This window comes from Gopherus evgoodei, unplaced genomic scaffold (genome assembly GCF_007399415.2).
Source record: "Gopherus evgoodei ecotype Sinaloan lineage unplaced genomic scaffold, rGopEvg1_v1.p scaffold_40_arrow_ctg1, whole genome shotgun sequence".
NCBI lineage: Eukaryota > Metazoa > Chordata > Testudines > Testudinidae > Gopherus > Gopherus evgoodei.
Window position 1 is genome coordinate 92,160 of NW_022060061.1, and position 24,744 is coordinate 116,903.

Genomic DNA, 24,744 nt, shown 5'->3' on the forward strand with positions numbered 1-24,744 from the left:
AGGAACCCCCAGGTGGTCTCTGAAGAAGGGGGTTCCTGGGACCACAGCCAGGAAGAGAGAGGAGCAGGGACAAGATTTTACTCCTCCCTGCAGAGAGATGCTGACAGCAGGGGGCAGTGAGGGGCCTCCCTGCCCTGGGTACCCCCGGAAAGCATGACGGACACCCAGGGATCTGGAGCAGGGAATGGAGGGATGCCAGGATCCCTGGCGCAGGCCATGTGCTCCGCTGGCAGATGCTGGAGAGTGGGCGGCCCTGGCATGTGCTGCAGGCCCAAAGGGGTGGGAATTTTTCAATGAAATGTTTTCTGGAGGAAAATAATTCCTTGGCACCGGGCCGTTTGCAGGAAAGGCTCTTGGCGCCAGCGTGGGGCCCCCGGGATAGGCCATGGGGGTGGAGTGCTCACCTGGGAGATCTGGGTCAGGTCCCTGCTCTGCCCAATTGGGATCTGCAGGGACTTCGACCTGGGGCTCCCACATCTCAGGAGAGAATCCCCCCTAGCTCTACTGGTGGTAGCCCCTGGCTGCCAGGTTGGAGCCCCTTGGCTGGTGCCCTCAGGTGCACACATTGGTGTGGGGCAGTGCCCCCTAAGCGAGACAAGGCCAAGGATGGGTTTGCACCCATGGCCAGGCCGACAGCAGGGGCTATCCCGAGTGTGGGTGTGGCCTGGAGCAGCCCTGGGGACATCAGGGGAAGCCGAGTGTGGTGGGGCTATGCCCTGGGGGAGGATTCGCCAAGCCCTGGGGCTGGGATGGAGCTGCTCAGGACTCAGCGTATCCGGCTGCTGCTTAGCATCGGGCGCCTGTCCAGCCCCTGCAGGGCCTGGTGGGGCGGGGGGGTGTGGGAAGCTGATTAAGGTTGTGCAGCATCTCAGGACAAGTGGCTGGAGTGCGGGGCACAGCCACCTCTGGCTGGGAGTGGAGCCCGCCCATTCCACAAAGGGTTAAGGGCCTTGCCAGCGGCCCCGAAATCCTGGGAATTAGGGACCAGGGGCTCTCCTAGCAGGTGGGCATGGGGAAAGGAGGGCATGGGGAAGGGGAGCCCCCACCAGTGCTGTGCCAGAGCTCGGGGTGGGGGGAGCGCAGAGCTGAGCCCAGGGCCCCAACCACCTCATTCCAAAGCAGACAAGGACACAATCTGCTTTTAATTTCCTGGCCTTTGTAGCCCGGCCAAGACACACTCCAGAGCCGGGAGCTGGCCCAGCAGAGCGCGAGAATGGTCGGGGGGGCTGGGATCCGTGCAGAGCGCCGGGATGGGGGGGCTCCGACAGCGGCGCTGCCAGCCAGGCTGGGCTCTCCCCTGTGAGGGGACCTGTGCGTTGGGGATCCCTGGCAATGCTGGGCCCAAAGAAGAGACGGCCCAGGCCTGGCACCGCTTCGGCCTAGGACTCCGGACCCCTGGGTTCTATACTGGCCCAGGAAACCACCCCCCTCTCAGTGCCTTTGTTCCCCTCCAGCCCTGGGTGTGGGAGCACGTTAGGGTCCCCACCCCAGGCCCTGCCCATCCCCCAAGGTCCTGACCCCCTCGCTCGTGCTTCTCCCCCATTTCCCCTCACTGGCAGCACCGTCCCCCCAGCCCAGCGCCCTCTGCTCTGCAGCTGGGCTGGGAGCTGCTGCCCTCTGGCCAGGAGCCGGCCCGGCTGAGCAGGGGCCTGATGACCTGGCGCCTCCCCTCGCCTCGCAGTGACCTGACACTCGGGGTCTGGTCAGTTTGTCTGGCCGGACATTAGGGTGGCCAACTTCCTAATCACACGAAACCCAACACCCGCCCCGCCCGTTCCATTGGGCCCCGCCCCCCGCCCCCCGCCTGTTCTCATGGGCCCCGCCCCGCCCGTTCTCTAAGGTTCTGCCCCTGCCCCACCCATTCTCATGGGCCCCGCCCCGCCCGTTCTCTAAGGTTCTGCCCCTGCCCCACCCATTCTCATGGGCCCCGCCCCTGCCTGTTCTCATGGGCCCTGCCCCGCCCGTTCTCTAAGGTTCTGCCCCTGCCCCACCCATTCTCATGGGCCCCGCCCCTGCCTGTTCTCATGGGCCCTGCCCCGCCCGTTCTCTAAGGCCCCACCCACTGCCTGTTTTCTAAGGTTCTGCCCCCGCCCCCCGCCTGTTCTCATGGGCCCCGCCCCACCCGTTCTCTAAGGTTCTGCCCCTGCCCCACCCATTCTCATGGGCCCCGCCCTGCCCGTTCTCTAAGGTTCTGCCCCTGCCCCACCCATTCTCATGGGCCCCGCCCCTGCCTGTTCTCATGGGCCCTGCCCCGCCCGTTCTCTAAGGTTCTGCCCCTGCCCCACCCATTCTCATGGGCCCCGCCCCTGCCTGTTCTCATGGGCCCTGCCCCGCCCGTTCTCTAAGGCCCTGCCCCCGCCCCTGCCCGTTTTCTAAGGCCCTGCCCCCGCCCCGCCCGTTCTCTAAGGTTCTGCCCCTGCCCCACCCATTCTCATGGGCCCCGCCCTGCCCGTTTTCTAAGGCCCTGCCCCCGCCTCTGCCTGTTCTCATGGGCCCCGCCCTGCCCGTTTTCTAAGGCCCTGCCCCCGCCCCGCCCGTTCTCATGGGCCCCGCCCCGCCCGTTCTCTAAGGCCCTGCCCCCGCCCCTGCCTGTTCTCATGGGCCCCGCCCTGCCCATTCTCTAAGGCCCTGCCCCCGCCCCGCCCGTTCTCATGGGCCCCGCCCTGCCCGTTCTCTAAGGCCCTGCCCCCGCCCCGCCCGTTCTCATGGGCCCCGCCCCGCCCGTTCTCTAAGGCCCTGCCCCCGCCCCTGCCTGTTCTCATGGGCCCCGCCCTGCCCGTTCTCTAAGGCCCTGCCCCCGCCCCGCCCGTTCTCATGGGCCCCGCCCCGCCCGTTCTCATGGGCCCCGCCCCGCCCGTTCTCTAAGGCCCTGCCCCCGCCCCGCCCGTTCTCATGGGCCCCGCCCTGCCTGTTCTCTAAGGCCCTGCCCCCGCCCCGCCCGTTCTCATGGGCCCCGCCCCGCCCGTTCTCTAAGGCCCTGCCCCCGCCCCTGCCTGTTCTCATGGGCCCCGCCCTGCCCGTTTTCTAAGGCCCTGCCCCCGCCCCGCCCGTTCTCATGGGCCCCGCCCCGCCCGTTCTCTAAGGCCCTGCCCCTGCCCCCCGCCTGTTCTCATGGGCCCCGCCCCGCCCGTTCTCTAAGGTTCTGCCCCTGCCCCACCCATTCTCATGGGCCCCGCCCCGCCCGTTCTCTAAGGTTCTGCCCCTGCCCCACCCATTCTCATGGGCCCCGCCCCTGCCTGTTCTCATGGGCCCTGCCCCGCCCGTTCTCTAAGGCCCCACCCACTGCCTGTTTTCTAAGGTTCTGCCCCTGCCCCACCCATTCTCATGGGCCCCGCCCTGCCCGTTTTCTAAGGCCCTGCCCCCACCCCGCCCGTTCCATTGGGCCCCGCCCTGCCCGTTCTCTAAGGCCCTGCCCCCACCCCGCCCGTTCCATTGGGCCCCGCCCTGCCCGTTCTCTAAGGCTCCACCCCCTGCCGGATCTCATGGGCCCCGCCCCACCTGTTCTCTAAGGCCCCACCCCCTTCCCAATCTCATGGGCCTCACCCCGCCCGTTCTCATGGGCCCTGCCCTGCCCATTCTCTAAGGCTCTGCCCCTGCCCCACCCTGCCCGTTCTCTAAGGCCTCCCCTGCCCGTTCTGATGAGCCCCGGCCCACCCGTTCTCTAAGGCTCAGCCCCACCCGCTCCCTGCCCATTCTCTGTGCCCTGCCCCCACCTGTTATCTAAAGTCCCGCCGCCACCCTGCCCATTCTCTAAGGCCCCACCCCCCACTCCACCCATTCTCTAAGGCCCCTCCTCACCCGTTCTCTAAGGCCCCGCCCCCAGCCTGCCCCACCCACTCTCTAGGACTCCATACCCTCGTGCTCTATCCCCCACCCTCACTTTCACTGGGCTGGGGCAGGGAGTTTCGGGTGCGGGGGTCAGGCTCTGGCTGGGGGTACAGGCTCTGGGGTGGGGCTGAGGATGAAGGATTTGGGATGCAGGAGGGGGCTCCAGGCTGGGGCCAGGGGTCTCGGAGTGTGTGCGTGGGGATGCAGGCCCTGAGTGGGGGTGTGGGCTTTGGGATGAGAAGTTTGGGGTGCAGGAGGGGGCTGGGGATTGGAGGGGGGTGCAGGCTCCAGGAGGGAGTTTGGGTGTGGGAGGGGGCTCCAGGCTGGGGCCAGGGGGCTCGGAGTGTGTGCATGGGGATGCAGGCCCTGAGTGGGGGTGTGGGCTTTGGGATGAGAAGTTTGAGGTGCAGGAGGGGGCTGGGGATTGGAGGGGGGTGCAGGCTCCAGGAGGGAGTTTGGGTGTGGGAGGGGGCTCCAGGCTGGGGCCAGGGGGCTCGGAGTGTGTGCATGGGGGTGCAGGCCCTGAGTGGGGGTGTGGGCTTTGGGATGAGAAGTTTGGGGTGCAGGAGGGGGCTGGGGTATTGGAGGGGGGGTGCAGGCTCCAGGAGGGAGTTTGGGTGTGGGAGGGGACTCCAGGCTGGGGCCAGGGGGCTCGGAGTGTGTGCGTGGGGGTGCAGGCCCTGAGTGGGGGTGTGGGCTTTGGGATGAGAAGTTTGGGGTGCAGGAGGGGGCTGGGGATTGGAGGGGGGTGCAGGCTCCAGGAGGGAGTTTGGGTGTGGGAGGGGACTCCAGGCTGGCGCAGGGGGTTGGGGTGCAGGAGGCGGTTTGGGGTGTGGGATCCTGGAAGTGGCCACCATGTTCCTGCAGGCCCTAGGCACATGGTGGTCCCTGGCCAATGGGAGCTGCGGAGCCGGCCTTCAGGGCAGGGGCATGCCCATATGCCTAGGGACTGCAGGGACCTGGGGGACCACTTCTGGGAGCTGTGTGGAGCTAGGGCAGGCAGGGACCCTGTCTTAGCCCCGGTGCCCCGGTGCGCAGCTGACCAAACTTTTAACGGCTTGGTCAGCGGTGCCAACCGGAGCCCCCAGGGTCCCCTTTCGACCGAGCGTTTGAGTTGAAAACTGGGCACCTGGCAGCCTTAGGCATGATGGGGCCTGTTGTGATCTGCAGATAAAGCGTCTCTGGGGGACAAAGGTTTCACTGGCTGTGGGTGATATGAGGGTCCCCCAGGGACGGGAGACAGCGGAGGGACACTTGAGGGATAGTCAGTGGGCAGGTGGAGATACAAGGGATACCTGGGGGTTAGGTGTATGGGGTGCAGTGTATGTGTGGGGCACAGGGAGGCACAGAGGGTGTATGAGGCACAGGTGGGTGTATGGGATACAGGGGGCACAAGGAGTTAGGTGTGTGGAGGGGCACAGGGGGCACGTGGGGAGCGGGGCACAGGGTGTGTATGGGATACAGGGGGTGTATGGGGCACAGGGGGTAGGTGTGGGGGGCACTGTGTGTGGGGGGAACGGAGTGTATGGGGCACAGGGGGTAGGTGTGGGGGGCGCAGTGTGTGTATGGGGCACAGGGGGTGTATGGGATACAGGGGGCACAGGGGGTAGGTGTGGGGGGCGTAGTGTGTGTGGGGGGCACAGGGGGTGTATGGGGCACAGGGGGTAGGTGTGGGGGGCGCAGTGTGTGTATGGGGCACAGGGGTTGTATAGGGCACAGGGGGGAGGTATGTGTGGCGCAGTGTGTGTGGGGGGCACAGGAGTTGTATAGGGCACAGAAGGCAGGTGTGTGGGGTGCAGTGTGTGTGTGGGACACAGGGGGTGTATGGGGCACAGGGGGTAGGTGTGGGGGGCGCAGTGTGTGTATGGGGCACAGGGGGTGTATGGGATACAGGGGGCACAGGGGGTAGGTGTGGGAGGCGCAGTGTGTGTGGGGGGCACAGGGGGTGTATGGGGCACAGGGGGTAGGTGTGTGGGGCCCAATGTGTGTGGGGGCACAGGGGTTGTATAGGGCACAGGGGGGAGGTATGTGTGGCGCAGTGTGTGTGGGGGGCACAGGAGTTGTATAGGGCACAGAAGGCAGGTGTGTGGGGTGCAGTGTGTGTGTGGGACACAGGGGGTGTATGGGGCACAGGGGGTAGGTGTGGGGGGTGCAGTGTGGGGGGGCACTGGGGGTGTATGTGATACAGGGGGTAGGTGTGGGGGCGCAGTGTGGGGGGCACAGGGGGTGTATGTGATACAGGGGGTAGGTGTGGGGGTGCAGTGTGGGGGGCACAGGGGGTGTATGTGATACAGGGGGTAGGTGTGGGGGTGCAGTGTGGGGGGCACAGGGGGTGTATGGGGCACAGGGGGTAGGTGTGGGGGTGCAGTGTGGGGGGCATAGGAGGTGTATGGGATACAGGGGGTAGGTGTGGGGGCGCAGTGTGGGGGGCACAGGGGGTGTATGTGATACAGGGGGTAGGTGTGGGGGTGCAGTGTGGGGGGCACAGGGGGTGTATGGGGCACAGGGGGTAGGTGTGGGGGTGCAGTGTGGGGGGCACAGGGGGTGTATGGGGCACAGGGGGTAGGTGTGGGGGTGCAGTGTGGGGGGCACAGGGGGTGTATGTGATACAGGGGGTAGGTGTGGGGGTGCAGTGTGGGGGGCACAGGGGGTGTATGGGGCACAGGGGGTAGGTGTGGGGGTGCAGTGTGTGGGGGGGTATAGGGGGTGTATGGGATACAGGGGGTAGGTGTGAGGGTGCAGTGTGGGGGGCACAGGGGGTGGGGCACAGGCCGCTCAGCTCCGCCCCCTTGAGCTACCGGAAGCGCCCGGACCCTTTAGAGGGCGGACCTGCCGGAAGTGCCCGGTGCGCTGAGGCTGCTGCACCTGCTGGGCCGGAAGTGCCTTGTCCACGCGGGGAGGCGGCGGCGGGATGGGGCGCGAGAGCAAAGTGCGGGGGGGCCGCTGAGGGGGGGAGTTGGGGGGGTCCCGGGGGGGTGGGGAGACGGGATCCCGGGGGAGGTGGGGGGTTCCGGGGGGGAGATGGGGGTCCCGGGGGGGGAGATGGGGGTCGCGGGGATGGGGGTCCCGAGGGGGGGTGGGGGGGAGATGAGGTCCCGAGGGGGGTGGGGAGGTGGAGGGGAGATGGGGGGTCCCGGGGGGTGGGGGGCAGATGGGGTCCCGAGGGTGGGGGGGAGGGCAGATGGCGATTTCAGGCGGTGTGATGGTGGGGGGACACGGGGGGGTGGGGAGACGGGATCCCGGGGTGTGGGGGGGAGATGGGGGTCCCGAGGGGGGGTCCCGGGGGTGGGGGGGAGATGGGGTCGCGGGGGGGGGAGATGGGGGTCGCGGGGATGGGGGTCCCGAGGGGGGGTGGGGAGGTGGAGGGGAGATGGGGGGTCCCGGGGGGTGGGGGGCAGATGGGGTCCCGAGGTGGGGGGGAGATGGGGGGGTCCCGAGGGTGGGGGGGAGGTGGGGGGGTGATGGGGGTCGCGGGGGGGGGAGGGCAGATGGCGATTTCAGGCGGTGTGATGGTGGGGGGACACGGGGGGTGCTGGACGTGGGGGCCCTGCTGACCCCCTGCCCCCTCCTCGGCAGACCAAGAACCAGAAGCGGGCGCGGGCGGCCGCCCAGCAGCGGGCCCAGGAGCAGTTCGCCTCCGTCCCTCACTCCTTCGTCTTCCACCGCGGGCGCGTGGGCCGGAGCCTGCAGCAGCTCATCCTGGACGTGCGGCGGGTGATGGAGCCGTTCACAGCCAGCACCCTGCAGGTGAGCCCCCACTGCCGGCCGCCCAGGCCCAGGGGTCCGGCCCCGCAACGCCTGCGGGTCCATGGAGGCCAGGCTTTGAATTCACTGCAGCGCGGGCAGGACTCCTGGGTTCTGTCCCGGTGCCAGGGGGGCTGCAGGGTCCAGTGACTTAGAGAGAGGGCGGGGTGGGAGCCGGGACGCCGGGGAGCCCAGTCTCTGGGAATGCCCCTTTTCAGCCCCCGCAAGTGCAGGCCACAGGCCCCAGGGTGTGTGTGGCAGGTAGCATGACACTTGCTGTCTTCCAGGTGCGGAAGAAGAACTCGCTGAAGGATTTTGTGGCCGTGGCAGGGCCCCTGGGTGTGACGCACTTCCTGGTCTTCACCAAGTCCCCCACCAATGTCAACTTCGTAAGTGGTACGGCGGGGGCTGGGGGGATTTGGGAGAGCCTGTGGGGCTGGGGGAAAAATCCTCAGTCCCCCGGCTCCATGCCTGGTCAGGCTGGAACAGCTCCCTGGGTTCAGGAAGTGTCAGGCCTCTGCCCATGGCTGGCAGGGGCCTTTGCTGATTGCTTGAGCCTCTTTGTGCCTGCCACCACCTTCCCCTACTGCCTGGTCCAGAGCACAGAGCCGGCGCTGTCCGACATTGCCCTGAGCTGGGGTGCAGGGAGGTGTGTGCCTGGCTGGGTGCCCCCCTTTCTAGTCCCAGTGACATTCCTTCCCCTGGGCTCTCCTAGGGTGCGGCTCGGCGCCGGATGCAGCTGATGAAGCAAATCTTGCTGAGCACGTGCCGTGATTTCAGTTCCAAAGTAAACGCACTGATGCATCCGTCCCGCTAGGCAGACCCGGGCAGCCTGCTCAGCACCAAGCCTGGCACTGCCCAGGTGGCCGGGTGCTGTGGTGCTGACTTTACTCTGACTCCTGGGTCTGTCGGTCTCTCCTGCAGAAACTCGTCCGTCTCCCGGGAGGCCCAACGCTGACCTTCCAAGTGACGCAGGTGGGTGCTGGGCCCGTTGGGCGGGGCTGGGAGTCCGGAGCAGCCCCCACCCGTTAGTTTGGGATTAGCGCGGGCCATGTATTCCTGCATCCTTAAATCCCAGGCCAGCTAAACGTGTGTGGATTGTGGGTGTCCAGGTGTGTCCCTGGGCACAGAGGACTGAGCTGGGCCTGTGTAATTCAGGGGAGTGGGGGGCTGCCCTGGCTCCACCGTGCGCTGCTGAGCACAAGCTGGGGCTGCCCAGGGTGACGCCCCCTCCCCGGCCCACCGAGTCAGCACAGAGCCCTCCCTTGCCTCTCGCCAGCGCCCTGACCCCCTGCTCTGCTCTGCCCTCCAGTACTCGCTCATCAAGGACGTGGTGTCCTCCTTGAAGCGCCACCGCATGCACGAGCAGCAGTTCACACACCACCCGCTGCTGGTGCTCAGCAACTTTGGCCTGCAGCAGATGCACATCAAGCTGATGGCCACCATGTTCCAGAACATGTTCCCCTCCATCAACGTGCACAAGGTGGGTGGAGGGGGCGCTTGGGGGCCCCCTGCCTGTGCTGCAGGAATTATGGGGCTCCCTGGGGGCTGGCAGGGGTGGAGGGAAGCTCTGCTGTGGCTGGTGCTCGTCTCTGGTGCTCATGGCCTGCGGCTCTGCCCCCAGGTCAACCTCAATGCTATCAAGCGGTGCCTGCTGATCAGCTACAACGCGGACTCCCAGCTCCTGGACTTCCGGCACTAGTAAGGGTTTGCGCTGGGGACGAGTGGCGGGCAGGGCCATGCACCGCGGGGCACCCAGGGAGATGGACTGGGCTGTGTGAGAGGGGAAGGGGAGCACTGTCTCGGCAGGCCACCCCTACAGCTCTGCCTGGCCGGATGCTGGTGATGAGGGTATAGTCTGCTGATGGCTCAGTGATTTCATCCTCCAGTAAACGCTCTGAGGCATCCAGTGGGAGAGAACTGGGGGAGACGGGGGGAGATCGTAGCCAGATAGACAGACAGACAGACACACGCTAGCAACTTGCTGGCTTTGAGCAGCTCCTTCTTCCTGGCTGTCACCTGAATCCCTGGCGGCTCAGAGCACCAGCGTACGACCTGACGCCGACCGGCTCCCTTTGGCACATCCACACGGGGCTCAGCCCCGTCCCAGCAGAGGGGGAGAGCAGGGTGTGCGGGGATGGCCTGTGCTTCTTGCTCGGCTGGCTGCAGGGCCTGACCGGAGCAGCTGTGGAGTGCTGTGTTCGAATCACTTCGCAGTTCCCCTGGCGCCATCTCCCACCGTCCGTTCCCTGCCATTGCCAGGCTCCCCCGACTGGCAGACCTGCTAAGCTGGTCAGTCCCGTCTGCCCTTCCTGAGCCCCTTCTGGTGCCCAGAGCTGGGACCCTCTCGGCCCCTCCTGCTTCCAGAGCCCCCCTGCCTGCTGAGCGGGGTGACCTGGTGCGTGAGCCCTCCTGTCTCTTCTCCCCCAGCAGCCTGAAGGTGGTGCCTGTGGGGGCGAGCAAAGGTCTCAAGAAGCTGCTGCAGGAGAAGTTCCCCAACATGAGCAGGCTGGAGGACATCAGTGAGCTGCTGGCCAAGTGAGCACTGGGCCCTGCGGGCCAGGGGCCGGGCTGGGGAGGTGGCAGTGCAGAGCCAGGATCTGAGACACGGCAGCGCCTGACGGCTCAGAGTCAGCCCTGCCAACCACTCCCACGGGCAGGTCACCCTGCGTCGCCCGTTGTCTGTGCCCGTGGAGCTGAGGGGGGCCTCTGAGGCTGCTCTTGTGCAGTGAAGCAGAGTTTGGCTTAGAGCGGGGATGGGGGGCTGGGAGCCAGAACTCCTGGGTTCTCTCCCCAGCTCTGGGACGGGAGTGGGGGCTGGCGGGTTAGAGCAGGGGGGGCTGGGAGCCAGGACTCCTGGGTTCTCTCCCCAGCTCTGGGACGGGAGTGGGGGCTGGCGGGTTAGAGCAGGGGGGGCTGGGAGCCAGGACTCCTGGGTTCTCTCCCCAGCTCTGGGAGGGGAGTGGGGGCTGGTGATTAGAGCAGAGGGGGCTGGGAGCCAGGACTCCTGGGTTCTCTCCCCGGCTCTGGGACGGGAGTGGGGGCTGGTGGGTTAGAGCAGGGGGGGCTGGGAGCCAGGACTCCTGGGTTCTCTCCCCGGCTCTGGGAGGGGAGTGGGGGCTGGCGGGTTAGAGCAAGGGGGGCTGGGAGCCAGGACTCCTGGGTTCTCTCCCTGGCTCTGGGAGGGGAGTGGGGGCTGGCGGGTTGGAGCAGGTGGGCTGGGAGCCAGGACTCCTGGGTTCTCTCCCCGGCTCTGGGAGGGGAGTGGGGGCTGGTGGGTTGGAGCAGGGGGGCTGGGAGCCAGGACTCCTGGGTTCTCTCCCCGGCTCTGGGAGGGGAGTGGGGGCTGGTGGGTTGGAGCAGGGGGGCTGGGACCCAGGACTCCTGGGTTCTCTCCCCAGCTCTGGGAGGGGAGTGGGGGCTGGTGATTAGAGCAGAGGGGGCTGGGAGCCAGGACTCCTGGGTTCTCTCCCCGGCTCTGGGACGGGAGTGGGGGCTGGTGGGTTAGAGCAGGGGGGGCTGGGAGCCAGGACTCCTGGGTTCTCTCCCCGGCTCTGGGAGGGGAGTGGGGGCTGGCGGGTTAGAGCAAGGGGGGCTGGGAGCCAGGACTCCTGGGTTCTCTCCCTGGCTCTGGGAGGGGAGTGGGGGCTGGCGGGTTGGAGCAGGTGGGCTGGGAGCCAGGACTCCTGGGTTCTCTCCCCGGCTCTGGGAGGGGAGTGGGGGCTGGTGGGTTGGAGCAGGGGGGCTGGGAGCCAGGACTCCTGGGTTCTCTCCCCGGCTCTGGGAGGGGAGTGGGGGCTGGCGGGTTGGAGCAGGGATTCCTGGGTTCTCTCCCTGGCTCTGGGAGGGGAGTGGGGGCTGGTGGGTTGGAGCAGGGGGCTGGGAGCCAGGACTCCTGGGTTCTCTCCCCAGCTCTGGGAAGGGAGTGGGGGCTGGTGGTTAGAGCAGGGGGGGCTGGGAGCCAGGACTCCTGGGTTCTCTCCCTGGCTCTGGGAGGGGAGTGGGGGCTGGCGGGTTAGAGCAGGGGGGCTGGGAGCCAGGATTCCTGGGTTCTCTCCCTGGCTCTGGGAGGGGAGTGGGGACTGGCGGGTTGGAGCAGGGGGCTGGGAGCCAGGACTCCTGGGTTCTCTCCCCAGCTCTGGGAGGGGAGTGGGGGCTGGGAGCCAGGACTCCTGGGTTCTCTCCCCGGCTCTGGGAGGGAAGTGGGGGGCTGATGGGTCAGTGCAGGGCTCTGCCAGGTTGTGTGGTGTGACGGGCTGGGTTTTCCCCGCAGGGACATTAACCTGTCAGAGAGCGAGGCCGAGCAGGACGGGACCCACAATATCCTGGAGCTGCCCCAGGTGTACGCGGGCCGGGGGAACATGAAGGCCCAGCAGAGCGCTGTGCGGCTCACCGAGGTGTGTGCTGCCCACAGGGGCAGGGGGTGGAGCCAGTTGGCACAGCCAGTTGGCACGGTGTGATGACAACAGAGACCTTGATAGAACCGTGATCTTCCAAGTAAATGTTCTGATCCGGCCGGGGGCTGCGTGGGAGGCCGAGAGGGCTCCACACCCCGCCTGCTCTGCCTGAGCGCGGACCTGGGGCTGGCTGTGGCCTGCCCTTGTCTGATGGATTCTGTCGCCTCCCTCACAGATCGGGCCCCGAATGACCCTGCAGCTCATCAAGGTGGAGGAAGGGTTGAACCAGGGCAACGTGCTGTATCACAGCTTCAGTAAGTGCCCGGCCGGCGCCCATTGTCCCCCTCCGGGGCCGCCAGGCCCTCGTCACTCCCGTTCTCCTCCAGTGAGTGGCGAGTTCGAATCCCAGGGCTCTGTCCCCACTGAGCCCCTCCTCCTTCCTCCTCCCCAGTTCTCAAGACGGAGGAGCAGCTCCGGGCAGCCCTGGCCAGGAAGGAGGAGCGGCTGCGGCTGAAGGCAGAGCGGCGCTGCAGGCAGGAGGCCAACGTGCAGCGCAAGAAGGAGCAGCGGGAGGCCCACAGGTGAGCGGCAGGCCCCACAGTCCCAGTCCTGTCTGGGGGCAGCAGCTGGCCTTGAGGGAGAGGAGCCTGGTGCATGCTGGGAGTTGTAGTCCCCTTGGGGCCTGACGCTGGTGCTTTGGGGTGCAGGAAGCAGAGCCTGGCAGGGATCAGGAGGAAGCAGCAGCAGGGGGAGGATGGCGACAGTGGTGCTGAGGATCCTGGGCTGCCAGAGGACCAGGACCCGGCCAACCAATCAGACGACGACATGGAATATTACCGGCAGGAAGTGGGCGAGGAGCCTGAGGCAGGTGAGTCGTGACCCCAGACAAACTGCTCGGACCTGGGCTGCTGGCACCGCTCCCAGCCTGGGGGATGGGGGAGCTGGGGTCCCCAAGTCTCCCCGCCGGGTGCAGCTGATGATGCGAATCTTCCTGAGCAAGTTCTGTGAGTTCAGTTCAAAGTAAACGCACTGATGCATCTGGCAGAGCCCTGTCCCCAGCCCCATGGACTGCGCTGGGTCTAGCCCCCCTGGCTGTGCAGTGCCTTGCAGCTGGTCCAGCTTGGGCTGGGATAGCTGGAATTGAAGCCTACCTTCGGGGAGGGGGTTCCCATCTTCAGCCAGCTCTGCCCTCTGAGCCCCTGGTGCTCAGGTGGGCTGGGACGGAGCACGGATCCCTTGGTGGCTGGTTCTGGTAACCCACCCTGGGGCCATCTTGCGGCCCCGGTGCCCAGTGGGTGGGTGATTGCCTGGTGCCCCGTTTCCCCTGCCCTAGGGGGCCCTATTACCTATCCATGGGGCCCTGCCTGTCCTGGATCGTGACTCTCCTCCCTGGTTCTCCCGCATCTCTAGATCTGTTCCCCAAACGCGTGAAGAGGAAACCTGGGCCCCTGTGCTCCCCCCAGCCCAGCAAGAGACTCAGACCCAGCCAGCCTGGGGAGCAGCCTGCAAGCCGCAAGGCAAAGCACAGGAGAGCCCTTGGCCAGCCGCAGAGGGGCGGGCGCAGCCCTAGGGAGCCCGGGAACTCTCAAAGGCCTGGCCAGCAGAACGACCCACGGAGCCCCAAGGGCCGCGGGCAGCAGCGAGGAGCACGGACTCCAAAGCCGGGAGGACCCAGGCATCCGGGGCAGCAGGGAACCAAGCGAGGCCCTAGGCTCCCTGGCTCCAAGTTCAAAGGGCCGGGGAAGCCGGGGCTGCGGAGGAAGCAGGCAGCCCAGGGAAAGGGGGGGCGCCAGAGGCCCCGGGCCCCCAAGAAGGGGCAGCCCTAACCCCCCACCCTGGACATCTGCCTTGTTCATAGACTGGGGGAAGGCGGGGAGGGTGGCTGTTCAATACACCACTCTGCATTGCCCTGTGGTCTGTGTGTGCTGGTGCTGTGTGCAGGGGGGGTGCCCTCCCCTCCTAGCCAGGTCCAGGGCGGCCCCCGCTCAGACAGGGCCAGTGCTGCAGGCTGGGGGCAGGACGGGAACTCTGGGCGGTTCCCTGCCCCTCCCTGATGTGGCTGGAGGCTGAGGTGCGGGCTGCCAGGGCAGGGTGCTGGGCCCTCCCACCACCCTCCGGCTGGGGGGGAAGGGGTGGAGCAGCGGCTTCAGGCTGCAGCCAGCAGGAAGGAACAGCCTGCTACTGCTTCCCTCTCCAGCCTGCGGTGGGTCCTGCTGCCCCCAGGGCACAGCGCCAGGTGAGGGGGGCTCGGGGGCATTTCTGGGTATTCTCAGGCCGGGGGCTTTAAGCCAGGGTGTCATGCTGCACTGATTGCTGGGGGGGGTTGGGTGGGCGATGCCATGGCCTGCTGCTCTCCCAGGGGGGCTGCGGCGCTGTGGGCCCCTGGAGCGGCGGGGGTGGGGATATGGTTCTGGCTCTAGAGCCCCCCCTGGGCAGAGTGGGTGCGTGGGGGGAGAGCTCACTTCAAGTCTTCCGGTTAACGTTGCTGAACAATTAGGGAATGGGCTCGTTTGGCAGCTGCCTGCTTTGCCCACTGCTTGCAGGAAGAGCAGCCCCTTGGAGTGAGCGGGTGGGGGCTTAGCACCATGGGGCACTGGCAGCCCCCCAGCAGCTCCCTTCTCCCCTAAGTTCCCTGTGCTGCAGCCACCCAGCAGGCTCCCAGTTGCTGGCGTGTGCTGCTCCTGGCAGCCTGCTGTATGGGGGGAATGGGGGCTAATGGCGGGTGGCCCCCTGCTCCTGCACCCCACTTACCCCATTTCCATAGCGTGGGGAGGGACATGACAGGGTCCAGGCAGGTCTCAGCAAGCTGATCTAAGTAACAAGGCCGTGTGCTTAGAGGGAGGTCAGCTACTTAAAGGGGAAACGTGCCTCTCAGGCCGGGGGGGCACTTTGAAGTGCGGGTGGTCGCTCTCTCCTGGTGCTGCAGGTTCTCCACCTCCCCGCGGGGATTGACCCCAGCGCTGAGGCACTGGTTAGGCTGGTGCTTTGCTGCGCTCGGGGGTTCACCCCGAGTGAGAAAGGTGCAGCGCTGTAAAGCACCAGTATCGCACTATAGATATAGGCTTTTGTCGGGCTCCAGGGAAATTTTTTTCACCAAACCCCCCATTTACATTAATTCATGTGGAAATTGGATTCGCTTAACATCGTTTCACTTAGTCACATTTTTCAGGAACAGAACTCTGAAGTGAGGAGTGACTGTCCTCAGCTGCAGCCCGCTGGTCCCTCGGGACTGAGACAGGCCAGCTGCTCTCACCTGCCGTGGCCCGGCTGGGGGGAACATGATGATGCAGGGGGCTGGCCAGGGCAGCTGCACTGGCTGGGCCCCTCCAGCTGCAGCAAGCAGGGGAAGAGACCTGCCACCCTGCGTGTGAGTCTCTCCTGCCTAGGCAGGGACCCTGGGTCACTTCGCAGCCTGTTACCACCCTGCGTGTAAGTCACACCCACCTCTCCCGCCTAGGCAGGGACCCTCGGTCACTTCACAGCCTGTTCTCACCACTCAGTGTGTGAGTCACACCCACCTCTCCCCCCTAGGCAGGGACCCTCGGTCACTTTGCAGCCTGCAGGGGTGAGCTCAGCGCCAAGGTGCAGGCAGCGACCCGCTAACCCAGCCCCACCCTCCTTTGCCCCAGGATGGCTGTTGCAGGGCCTGCGGCCTTCAACACCTTCCAGGAGCACATGTGGCCAGTGCTGATGGTGGAGTTCTTCCTGGCCTTTGGCGGCAACGCCTTCGCCATCTACCGCTTCGTGGCACACGAGCGCACCTGGCACACGGGCATCGTGTACTCCTTCAACCTGGCCATCAGCGACCTGCTCTACGCCCTCTCCCTGCCCTTCCTGGCTGCCTACTACTACCCGCCCAAGCACTGGCGCTACGGCCTGGCCCTGTGCAAGCTCGAACGCTTCCTCTTCAGCTGCAACCTGTACGGCAGCATCTTCTTCCTCACCTGCATCAGCCTGAACCGCTACCTGGGCATCGTGCATCCGCTGCTGGTGCACGGGCGGCTGGAGCCGCGCCACGCCAAGCTGCTGAGTGGTGCCGCCTGGCTGCTGGTGGCTGGCCTCTCCGCCCCCACCCTGCACTTCTCGGCGCTGCAGCCCCGGGGGAACTGGACCGAGTGCCTGGGCAGCGCCACGGACGAGCAGCTGCCCCAGTACCTGCCCTACAGCCTCTTCCTGGCGGCCGTCGGCTGCGGATTGCCCTTCCTGCTCACGCTCCTCTCCTATGGCGCCATCCTCCGCACCATCTGCCGCAACCCCCACATCACACGGCTGGAGAAGCGCAAGGTGGGAAGGCTGGTGAGCGTGGGGGTGGCCCTGTACGCTGTCTCCTACCTGCCCTACCACGCCCTGCGCAACCTCAACCTGCCCCTGCGCCAGCGGTGTCTGCAGCACGGGGACCTGAACTGCCGGCACGCGCTGCCCGTCCACTCCGCCTACCAGCTCAGCAAGGTGCTGGTCACCCTCAACATCTGCGCCCACCCGCTGCTCTACAGCGCCCTGGCTGACAGCATGCGGGGCTGGTGCCGGGCCCCCCACGGGCAGGACGGGGGCCAGCCCGCCGAGAACATGGTGCTCCAGGCCCAGGGCTGACCCAGCCTCCGCCCCCCCCTTTGTGCTGCCGACACGTGGAACTGGGCCAGACCATGCAGGGGGTAACAGCAGCTGCTCCAGCCGCCTGACCCAACTTGTCCCAAACTCTGGGGAGGAGGGGGGGGCAGCTCCTCCCTCCTCAGCTAGAACCAACCCCCCCTTACCCCCTAGCAAGGGCTGCTTGTGAGACCCCCCCCCGTTACCACAGCAGGGGCCTGGCTCCTGCAAGACCAGCCATTAAAGCAGAGTCTGAGCTGGCTGCAGTGTCCTGGCGCTCTCTTACAGCACCTGGGCTGGTTGCAGCCGCACCCCCTGCAAAGCAGCAGAGCGCAGAGCCGCCTGGTTCCTGTGCCTGTCACCACGGCCCCCCCAGCAGCAGGGCCGTGGGCCCCACACACGCTGCTGACTCTGTGCCCGTCACATGGCCACCCGGCACTGGGATGCTGGGGGCTGAGTCAGCCCCCACTCCCGCCAGCCGCATTGCATAACGCGGAGCAGGTCGGCTGGCTGCCGCCAGCCCCACATCCCCCAGCTTCCTCCCTGGCTGAGACACGCGCAGGGGGGCTGGCCCAGCCCCCCCCGGCGGGGGAGGAAGTGAGACTGCCACACGCCTGGCTGGGATGAGCCTTTATTAACGACCAAGTCTCCCAACAGCATCAGCTGCTCCTGGCACAGCAGCAGGCAGGGCGCCGGCCTCAGTTGGTGGATGGTCTGTGGGAGGATGAGGGGTGTTAGAAGGGGAATGAAGCTGGGAGTCAGCTCTACCCTCCCCCGCCCCACATGGGACAGCCGCCAGAGAGGAGCCCAAGGGGGGCAGCCACAAGAGCCCCCCCCACCCACCTCCAGCCCAGCCAGGCACTCACTTGGCCCACTCCACATTGAGGATGAGGTGGTCGTAGCCGAAGCCGGAGACGCCGGCGATGGCGCGGGCAGCATCCTCGCGCCGGTGGAAGCTGATGAAGGCGAAGCCCTGGGGGAGGAAGCAGGTGGTGAGAGCTGGGTGGGGGCTCACTCCGGTCCCTGGGACCCCCAGAAAGAAGGGGGGGTTGGAGGACAGTGCCTGGCATGGCCTGGTTAAGCCCCCCTCCCAAGGCCTCACCTTGGACTGCCCCGTGGTCTTGTCCTTGGCCAGGTAGATCCTGGAGATGGAGCCGAAGGGGCGGAACAGCTCCTGCAGGTCAGTCTCCCGCGTGTCCTCCGACAGGTTGGTGACCCGGATGGTGGCGTTGTCATCGGCTGGGGAGAGGGGGGTGGGTCAGGGCAGCCAGCAGCGTGGCGCTGCCAGAGCCCCATGGAGCGCAGGCTGGGTGAGTGGGGAACGGTCCAGTGAGTCTCATGCACCCTGCTGAAGGTGCCGTCAGCCCCACTGCACATGGGGAACCCGAGGCACAAAGCTGGGAGTGGGACCATGAGTCCAGGCTGCCCTCCAGGGCAGTGGCGACAAGTGGAAAGGCCGCAGGTCTGCAGCCCAGGAGGCGTCTTGAGCCCTGGCCCGTGGTGGGCCCCAGGCCCCAGCACTTACCCCGGCGGTTGGGCTGCATGGACTCCCCGCGGCGACTGGCTCCGTCCCGCAGGCTGGGCGGGACATACTTCCCCGTCTTGCTCTGCTGGGCCTGGACCGGCTCCGGTTCTGGGAGAGCAGGAACACGGGGCTTTGAGCGGCGCCTGGATCCCACCCATCGCCCACCTCTGGGGACCTGCCTGCCCCATAGCCAACATTGGGGAGCCCCTGCTGCACCCCTCTCCTCAGGGACCTGCCAGCCCCTCAGTCCCCGCTGCACCCCTCCCCAGGGACCTGCCAGCCCCTCAGCCCCCCCCCGGGGACCTGCCACCCCCTCCCCCCCCCCGGGACCTGCCAGCCCCTCAGCCCCACTGGGGAGCCCCCACTGCACTCATAGACTCATAGACTCTAGGACTGGAAGGGACCTCAAGAGGTCATCGAGTCCAGTCCCCTGCCCTCATGGCAGGACCAAATACTGTCTAGACCATCCTATGCACATGCACACATCCTCCTGGGGACCTGCCAGCCCCTCAGCCCCACTGGGGAGCCCCCACTGCACGCACACACCCACACCTGGGGACTGCCAACCCCTCAGCCACCACTGGGTGGCCCAGCTGCGCGCCCGCCCCCCATGACCCTAAGAGCCTTTAAGCCAGTTGGCAGAGGAGCACCCAAACAGCACCTGAAAGGTCCACAATCACCAGCAACCCACTGGCTGGCTGGGCTGCATGCGACCAATTGTGTGCACCGAAAACACGTTCTTAAAATCTCCTGTGGAGGCCATGGCTCAACCCGCCTGCCCGAGGCCAAGGGACGGCCACTGCCCTGTCTGCAGGGACCAGGCTAGCAAGTGGAGGAGAAAGCACCACAGCTCGCTGACAAGCAAATGACAACAGAAAGACAGCTGCAGCTAAGGCAAGCAAAGTGATCACGCCAGCGGAGAGGCCAAAGGGGCCTGAGCTTGGCGCCTGCCCCCAAAGAACAAGCAGCTGGCAGAGGGGCTTTGCCTGGTTCACTTTGCAGAGGTTTTCAGGATGATGGAACGGGACAAGGGGGTCAGCACCCTCTGGCTCTGCAGCCCTTGGATCCTGGGTGGTAGGGAGGCAGAGCAGGGAGTTTGCTGGAGACAGGAGGGCTGGGTCTGGGCTCCCTGAGGAGAGCGGCACGGCGCCGCAGCAGGATTTACGCACCGGGGCTGGCTGGGGCTCACACTTCAGGCACGGGCGGACGAGATTTGTAAGGGACTCGGAGCGAGACGCCTGTGAAGAGGCAGAGCTGGCCTCAGCTTGGGGGTTTCTGTTGATTTTGGCTGAGACAGCAGAACGAAAGGATGGAAACGAGCAGCAGCAAAACTGCCACGAAGTTGGAGCTGGCCAGATGGGGGCTGCACAGAGGAGGTGGCTGTGGAATGTGGGGCGCTGAAAGGAGAGCGGAGATGGGGAGGCAGGAAACAGCTGCCCACCAGCGACTCATGGCCTGAAAGCAGCAGCAGCCCGGGAGAAGGAAAGGCAGCCAGGCTGAACGAGGGGGCACAGCTCCCAGGTTTCCCCAATCCCCATAGTGGCCCCACACGCCCAGACGGTGGGGTTCGAAGAATCCATCACCCCTTCTGAGACTGTGACTCGCACACAAGGGAGTCCCCACGCTGGGCGACCCACTGGGCACAGACAGGCTTTGAAATACGCACCTGAGCAGAACCCGCCCAAGTACCAGCTGAGTCGGCGCGTGTGTAGGGGCAGATTTATCCAAGAGACAGGCAAGGGGGCAGAGTAACACCCCTGCTGCACCCCCTCCCCCTCAGCCTCCATTGGGGAGCCCTGCTGCTCCCCCCGCCCATCCCCTACCTGGCCTGTTCACCCCCCGGGCAGTGACCCTGCCCTGCCCAGGGCCATGGGGCCACCCGCACCTCCTGGAAGCTTCTCCTTCTCGCCCGTGGACAGGCCCAGCTGCTCAGCCAGCTCCTTCTGCATGGGGCCCAGCGTGTCCTTGTAGGGGCAGCGCGTCGTCCAGTGGTCGCCTTTGCAGATCCGGCACGACACGATCTTCTGCCCCTTCAGCTTGTTCATGGGATCCTCCTCCTCCTGGCAGTTCAGGTCCTGCAGCAGACGGGGCAGCGCTGTCAGCCCCAGGGAGACCTCCCTGCTGGGAGCAGAAGCCCCAACCCTTCACTGCGGCTCCCCCAGCCCCCCATCCCTTCACACCCCACTACCCCAAAGCCAGCGAGCCAATCCCAGAGTAGCCCAGCTCCACCCCCCCGGGCAGACGGACCCTGCCTGGTCCCCTCGAGATCCCATTAGTCACCCAGAGACCTACTTCACCCCCTAGACTCCCAGTCAGCCCAGCCCCCACTCACCTCCTTGCTGGTAATGAAAGTCATGAAGACGTCATCGCTCACCGTGGTCGTGGCCACATTGGGGCCTGGAGCATCAAACTCAGAGTTGCCGAATTTCTTCCAGTTCTGGGTGAAAGCCAATGGTCACAGCAGGTGTTGGGGAGCTGAGGGGCTGATGGAGCCATGATCCCCTCTCCCCCCCCCCCCCACTTCCCTGGGCCTTGCCTCCTCTTACAGGAGGCAACCCCAAATGCCCCACAGGCATGGGAGCCCCAGCGTGGCCAGCCCCTAGTAGCCCCACTGGCTCTGACCCCTTGCCCCAGCTCGACAGCCCCCATTGCCCAGCAGAGGGTTAACCCAGCGTGAGGGCAAGGGGCTCCCAGGAGAGCCGTGAGATGGAGGGAGGGACAAGGGAGACCTGGCAGCGAGATGAGGGAGGAGGAAGAGCCCTGGGGTGAGCTGGCAGGGCTGGGAAGCATTTCCCAGCTCCCTGCACAGACATCTACTAAGCCGCCCCCAAGGCGATCGGTCTATGCTGATTAACCCCTCATGGCCCTGCTATCCCAGTGCCGAGCCTACTCACCTTCCGCCGTGCCACAGCCTTGGAGGCCTTCCTGGTCTCAATTCGGAAGGTGCGGATGATCTGCAGAGGAACGACAGAGCCAGTCGCTGAGCGCCATGGGGGCAGGCGGGGTCACGACGTGCCAAGGGGAGCGGTGCTGATGCTGGGCCCACAACCAGATGCTCCAGTTGGAGACGAGCTTGGCTGCTTCGCTCCAACTCCAGCCACCATCTGCCCTGCCTGCATTCCAATGGAGCGAAAGGCCCCGCAGGACGGGAACCCCGCCCATGGGTGCTCTGCGAGTGAGGCCGGTCTGTCCAAGTAGGAGAAAGTGGAGGGAAGGGAAAAGCAAATGAAGCTGCCCAGTCAGGGGAACTCCACTGCTCAGGATGCATGGCCAAACCCCCGGAAGAGGCTGTGGGGAGTGATCCAGCCCCGGGAACGGGATTTCGCAGCAGGAGCTGGGGAGGATTCCAGCCTGGAGCCCAGTGCACCATGGGGCCCGCTGGCGCCCACTCCCCAGCCCCACCACTCACCTTCACCTTGCGCCCATCCTCCTCCTCCCGGTACTCGGTGATGGTTTTGATGTTCCCGTTGATGAGCTCTTTTGGGGATGGGAGGGGACCTGCAGAGGGAAGGGGGCGGCTGGTGAGACAGCTGCGTGACTGGGTGTTCATGGTGTGGGATCCCGTGCTCCGGCTCTTACCTCCTTTCAGCAGCTCAACATCTGCGCTCAGGTCCCCGCTCAGCGGGGTGTCCTTCAGCCCCCCGTTCGAGGGGGTGTCCTTCAGCCCCCCGCTCAGCGGAAGGTCTTTCAGGGGGAGGTCCTTCAGCAGTTCGCTGGTGATGCATTTGTCTAGGGAGGGGAAGCAGCTGTTATGCCTCTGCAAGATCTCAGAGCTGAGCTAACAATGGGGGTGGAGGGCTGGGAACCAAGTCCCCCCACCCCCACCCCGTGGGCTGGGGATCGGAAAGGCTGCACTGCCATCCCGGTTCAGGGCACACTCAAGTTCTGCAGCAGAGCCCCCGAGGGACTGCACGGGCATGAATCTCACGTCCCACCCGGGTGTGGGGTCCCATGGGGAATCACCCGGCCCCCACGAGGGCGGCCCAAGGAGCAGAGCTGCCACAGGGGAAGGGGGAAGCCTCCTGTGCAGGCTCTGACCATATCCCCTCGAAACTTTTTACATCCACGTGCAGAACGAATTGTGTTAGGTGCAGCAATACAGAGGCGACGTGTGGCGTGACTGGGGCCGAGGAGCTCAGAGTCGTGGGTGAGGGCTCTGGCTCTGCGTGCAGTCTTTGGGGTGGGCTGTGGGGCTGAGGGGTTTGGGGTGTGGGAGGGGGCTCAGGGCCGGAGGATGAGAGTGGGGCCAGGGTTGAGGGGGTTGGGTGGCGGCTCAGAGTGGGGGTGGGGTTGAGGGATGTGGGAGGGGGCTCGGGGTGGGGGAGGGGAGGGGGTTGGGGTGGGGGTGAGGCTGGGGGGAGGGGCGGGGTTGAGGGATTTGGGGTGGGGGGTGGACCCAGGGGAGGTGTCCGCGCGGGAGGGGGTTCGGGGCGGGGCGGGGGTTGAAGGTGGGGGTGAGGCTGGGAGTCGGGGTGCGGGAGGGGACTCGGGGTGGGGGCGGGGCGGGGTTGAAGGGGTTCGGGGTGGGGGCGGGGGCTTCTCACCATCGTCTCCCTCCTCCTCCACCTGGTCGGCCCAGCTGGGCTTCGAGCTGCGGAGACAGAGAGTCAGAGACCGCCGGGCCCCCCCGGGACCCCCCCGCCCCCGCCCCCGCGTCCCCCCCGGCCCCCCCGCAGAGCCCCGGCCCCGGCCCCGCCCCTCACTCGTAGTCCCCCGTCGGCATCGCGGCGCCTCACGCAGCAGGACTCGGCCTCCCTCGCTCGCGCAGACCGGAAGCGGAAGGGCGCGCGGGGCAGCGAGTGCCGGGCTAGAGCGTCCCGGAAGCCGGGACCAGCGGCCGGAAGGGGAATCGCAGCGCGGCCGCGGCGCGTCACGGGCCCTCTCGTGCGCGGTGCATGCTGGGACATGGAGTCCCATGGGCCGCGAGCTCGGCACCAGAGCGCGCTGCATGCCGGGAGCACAGCGGGGGGGGGGGGGGGGGGCGCGAATTGCCTGCCGGGAGCCGCACTGCATGCCGGGAGCACAGCCAGGGGGAGGGCGCACTGCCCGCCGGGAGCCGCACTGCATGCCGGGAGCAGCGCTCAGGCGCCCCCTGCAGGCTGGCCCTGCTGCTGCGAGCGGAGCTGACGCGACACCCCCTGGCAGGGCTCCGGGCAGGCTCCCGCCAGGTGCCAACTCCATTCCTGGAGCTCCATCCCGTGACACGCGGTCATTCCTGGAGAGTCCAGGACAATCCTGGAGGGTTGGCAATGGTGGATCCAGCCTCCAGCCTGGGGGGGGTGGCGCTGGTGCCCCCACTCGAGCCAGGGCTGCGAGTGCCGGGGCCGAGCCCAGGCCCCAGGCAGAGCCTGTGCGACCAGCGTCACTCGCCAGGCCCCCCAGCCCACCAGAGCCGCCGGGAACCCGGGGGCAGGGACATGAGTCGGTGTGAGCAGCTGGGAACGGCTTGTCCCCGGGCAGCGCGGCCCAGGCCGAGAACAGGGCTTAGGGGAGTTCGCTCGTAACCAGCTGACCCCACACAATAGTCCCCAGGCGGCACTGAGGGAGGGGCCAGACTCTGTCAATTCCCTGCAGGAGCCTCTCCGACTGTCACTAAGCGTAGAGACCCCCCCGCCCCGCCCCGCCCTAGCCCCTGGGAATCAGGAAGCAAATGGAGGTGCGACCAGCCTCTCCTGGGCCAGGATAACCTTCCCCTTTCCTTTGAAGGGTAGATGGCAGCAGAACGGCAGCCAGGGCCTGGCAGAAGGCATCATGCTGCAGTCACTGGACTGCGTGCACGGCTTTCGGGCACTGGATAACGTGGCCTGGAAAAGGAAGGGCAGAACCTTTCATTCTGCATCGACGAGGCATTTGAAAGAGAACTCAACTTCCCACTGATTTTCACTGGATTTGAATCCTTCACACCCCATAGAGCCCCTCTGAGAATCCCACCCGCGTGGGGTATAGAATTGCCCACACCACACCCACAAGCTACTCAGCAGAGTCTGCCCCTCTCCTGACCCCTTTTGGATCAGAACGTGCACACAAGGCACCATGTGAGTTCTGGATTAACCGCTTGCAAGGCCAGATCGGAGCACTGTGATCGAGTGAGCTGGAGCTGCCCTGTGCAGGGCATTTCCCCCAACAGAGCTTTTGGAAAACCAGCTGGTCGTGATCTAAAAGTGGTCAGTGACGGAGAGTGCACCCCCACCCTTGGGAAATTGGTCCCGGGGTTAATTACTCACTGTGAAAAATCCAGTCTGGATTAGTCTAGATGTCGAACTCTGAAGCACTCTGGGACAGCTGAGTGCTGATTTGCCATGTCCTTGGAAATAAAAGGAAGCTACGTTTCCCTCTGTAGCTCACTAGCCTCTGTGACCCTAGCGTCCCACTGGGCAGGTTTATTGAAGAGACTGAGACAGACAAGAGTCTTGTTTGAATGCTCAAGGGATGTTTCTAAATGAAGACAATCCAGGGAGCCCAGTTCCCGTTCTGAAGCAGTTTAGTGTCCTGTTTCCTTCTGGCAGCTATTAAGAAATGCAGCAGAACCCTACAGATTGTGGGATGTAGCTAGGATACAAGGATTCAATCATCCCAGGACACGGTGGGGTCAGGGCCAGATTCTCAGCAGGTGTAAAGGGAAGCTCTTCAGACTGTGCCACTCTGAGAGCCGCCTTCGTGGCC

At 66.0% G+C, this 24,744-nt stretch overlaps 3 protein-coding genes across 5 annotated transcripts; 2 read left to right on the plus strand and 1 right to left on the minus strand.

Moving 5' to 3' along the window:
- Nucleotides 1-6,669: 6,669 nt before the first annotated feature.
- On the plus strand, nt 6,670-13,883 carry LOC115642458 (suppressor of SWI4 1 homolog). Of its 2 annotated transcripts, none has more exons than XM_030545967.1 (12): nt 6,670-6,757; nt 7,405-7,575; nt 7,860-7,961; nt 8,497-8,547; nt 8,885-9,055; nt 9,197-9,273; nt 10,003-10,110; nt 11,846-11,969; nt 12,205-12,283; nt 12,421-12,550; nt 12,677-12,837; nt 13,380-13,883. In XM_030545967.1, the coding sequence occupies exons 1-12, from the start codon at nt 6,740-6,742 to the stop codon at nt 13,793-13,795; spliced, it is 1,608 nt and encodes a 535-aa protein (XP_030401827.1). In that variant the 5' UTR covers nt 6,670-6,739; the 3' UTR covers nt 13,796-13,883. The 2 variants fall into 2 exon arrangements, with proteins under 2 accessions (XP_030401827.1, XP_030401829.1); XM_030545969.1 differs by having other exon boundaries at nt 10,006-10,110.
- On the plus strand, nt 12,750-17,102 carry P2RY11 (purinergic receptor P2Y11). 2 transcript variants are annotated; one of them, XM_030545971.1, is made up of 2 exons: nt 12,750-12,837; nt 15,599-17,102. In XM_030545971.1, exon 2 carries the CDS (start codon nt 15,600-15,602, stop codon nt 16,557-16,559), a length of 960 nt encoding a protein of 319 aa, XP_030401831.1. In that variant the 5' UTR covers nt 12,750-12,837; nt 15,599; the 3' UTR covers nt 16,560-17,102. The 2 variants fall into 2 exon arrangements, with proteins under 2 accessions (XP_030401831.1, XP_030401832.1); XM_030545972.1 differs by lacking the exon at nt 12,750-12,837 and adding an exon at nt 13,977-14,205.
- Nucleotides 17,103-17,171: 69 nt separating this feature from the next.
- On the minus strand, nt 17,172-22,894 carry EIF3G (eukaryotic translation initiation factor 3 subunit G). Its single transcript, XM_030545970.1, has 11 exons — nt 22,785-22,894; nt 22,626-22,672; nt 21,661-21,810; nt 21,491-21,579; nt 20,976-21,035; nt 20,414-20,518; nt 19,967-20,156; nt 18,082-18,189; nt 17,659-17,795; nt 17,423-17,529; nt 17,172-17,270 (listed from the first exon to the last, which is right to left on the minus strand). Exons 1-11 carry the CDS (start codon nt 22,802-22,804, stop codon nt 17,255-17,257), a joined length of 1,029 nt encoding a protein of 342 aa, XP_030401830.1. The 5' UTR covers nt 22,805-22,894; the 3' UTR covers nt 17,172-17,254.
- Between the last annotated feature and the right edge of the window lie 1,850 nt (nt 22,895-24,744).